This window comes from Anneissia japonica, unplaced genomic scaffold (assembly GCF_011630105.1).
Source record: "Anneissia japonica isolate Jap-2015-1 unplaced genomic scaffold, ASM1163010v1 scaffold685_len2926416_cov193, whole genome shotgun sequence".
In the NCBI taxonomy this organism is placed as follows: domain Eukaryota; kingdom Metazoa; phylum Echinodermata; class Crinoidea; order Comatulida; family Comatulidae; genus Anneissia; species Anneissia japonica.
Genome location: NW_022692922.1, coordinates 1,320,753 through 1,323,135, shown reverse-complemented (window position 1 = coordinate 1,323,135; position 2,383 = coordinate 1,320,753). Strand labels below are relative to the sequence as shown.

The 2,383-nt window shown below is 32.4% G+C and overlaps 1 protein-coding gene across 1 annotated transcript in view; it reads right to left on the bottom strand.

The window, feature by feature from the left end:
• Window positions 1-2,383, bottom strand: part of LOC117100508 (integrin beta-1-like) — a 54,022-nt gene that overhangs the window by 19,804 nt on the left and 31,835 nt on the right. Inside the window, exon 10 of the mRNA XM_033240239.1 lies at window positions 41-124. Within this exon, the coding sequence (XP_033096130.1) occupies window positions 41-124 (84 nt within the window). The remainder of the gene's footprint in view (window positions 1-40; window positions 125-2,383) is intronic.

The following is a 2,383-nucleotide window of genomic DNA, read 5'->3' as shown; positions in this document are numbered from 1 at the left end:
TATATGGCAATAAATAAATGAATTTTGAATCATACGCTACCTTTCCATCAAGGGCGATATGTAAACCTGCATCTGACATATATATGATAAAATGTCGTGATTTAGGACGCCATCCGATTTTTTCCTGTAGTTAAAAAAAACGTTATAAAGTGGAAAAATATTAAGGCCTGTCAAAAAATAAGAATAAAAAAAAGCAGTGAAGTAGGACTAGGTTTGAAGCGTTAAGCATTACCGACTTGAGGTAGAAATGTTTGGTAAAAAAAGAATGTCTTGCAATTTGTAACATTTACTCATTCATTTACTTTTATGTTTGTTCATTCGTTCACTTATTCATACAACCTGTGTTGGCTGGGATTAATAATAGCATTTGTATAATACTCTGGCTCTCAACCCTTTTAATCCAGACTTTCCAGGCCCAAATTTTACGTGACATTTGTCACAAAAGGAATGTGACATACCCTTCATTGGGTGTAATATGACATCCCGTAGCACTAGTGATAGGTTAAATTGTCTACATGTGAACCTGCAATTGTAAAGGTTAGATTATTAAAAATAAAACCGCAATATATACCGTACGTAGGCTATCTTATCTTTAAGTTAGTCCTAGAGTATAATTAATTGTGTTTATAATTCAAGTACAATAGTATTAGTCAGTATTTCTGGACTGTCTATACTTGCATTGTAATCATTGTGCAGGACCATTGTTAAAAACAAGCATTAACATCTGCCTGAAAATGTATCCTGTGTAAAAATGTTTAATTAAATAAATTAAAATAAAAACATTGATGAGATAATAATTATAAAAATAACAGAAAACGATATAATGAAAAAAATTCAATCAACTAGAAACAACGTTCAATAGAACATGAAACCAGTCAGATCATTCCTGGTAAAGTTGAGTTCAAATGGATATTTTTGAATATTTGACCTTTGAACTTTCACATTGAACTTTCACATTTGGGTCACAATCACTATCTATCAGCTCTAAAAAGTTTGATTTAGATCCATTGATACGTTTTTAGGTCTGAGACCTTTGCACAATAAAGAGACCCTCAATTTTACACTCGAATCTGGATCGTCACTAAAATTCAATATTTTCTTTCTTGTAACAGGGTAAAATAGTCAAGAAAGTGTCATTCTGATCAGCCGATCAGTTTTTGGGATATCTGGTCTGGGACGTTTCCAATTAAATGGTCCTCAGATCCACACCCTACTTCGAATCGTCACCAAAATTTAAGTTTTATTTTGATCATTGTTGAGTTCTTAAGATATTTCGCTCTGAGACGTGAGCACTTGACCATATAATTCACACTCAGATCTGAATCGTCACCAAAATTTAATAATCTCTTTCTTGTATCTTGGTTAGACTTTCCAAAAAAAGTTTCATTAAAATCAGTAGGTATTTTTTTTTTTTGGTTTTTTCTTGTATTTTTTTTTTTTTTTTTTTTTTTTTTTTTTGTATATCTGGACCGGGACATTTTTCTTTGAATGGTGATCATATCCACATTATACCATATTCTGGAAAGTTTCATTTAGATCCATTGATAACTTATTTGAGATATTTAGGTCTGGTAGCTTTGCATTTTAAATGACCCTAACATTCACACACGATTCTGGATCGTCAAAAATATTTTTAATAATTTCTTCCTCGTTAATTAAATATCCACACCCTACTCCGGATCTTCATCTTTAGATCCATTGATAAAGTTGTTTGAGATATTTAGGTCTGGGACGTTACAATTGTAAATCACCCTAAAGTTCACACCCAAATCTGGATTGTCACCAAAATTTAATATTTCTTCCTTGCAACTTGGTTAAACTTTCACAACAATTTCATTTAGATTAGTTTTTGAAATATATGGTATTGGGTGTTTGCTGTTGAATCCCTCACATCCACAGCCCACTCTGAATTGTCACTAAAACTTTGTAGGCATATCCTTGATATATGATCCATGCTTGGTATAGCAGCTGAAGCCATGTTAGACCCACACATAAGCATCTCTATAATACCAGTTTGTGTATTCCTTTCGTTAGGCCTAAATTATGGAACTCATTTGACTGTGATTTACAAAATTCTAAATCTCTTTTAAGAAAAACTTTAAAAAACTATTAATCTTGGCTTACGTTAGAACTTTTAAAGTACATCTGCACACGTGTGTTATTCGGGTGTGTTGGAGGGTGTGTATTTTATCTGCTGGATGTTTGAGTGCGTGCTCGTTTGTGTGCGTATATTCATTTGTATGTACGTGTGTGTATGTTTGCAAGTATGTATATAGGCTTGTTCTGTACGTGTGTGTGTATATATGTTTGTGTGTACATTTTTGTGTGTTTGTATATTTGTGTGTGTGTACACATGTATGTTTACATATGTGTCTATATATAT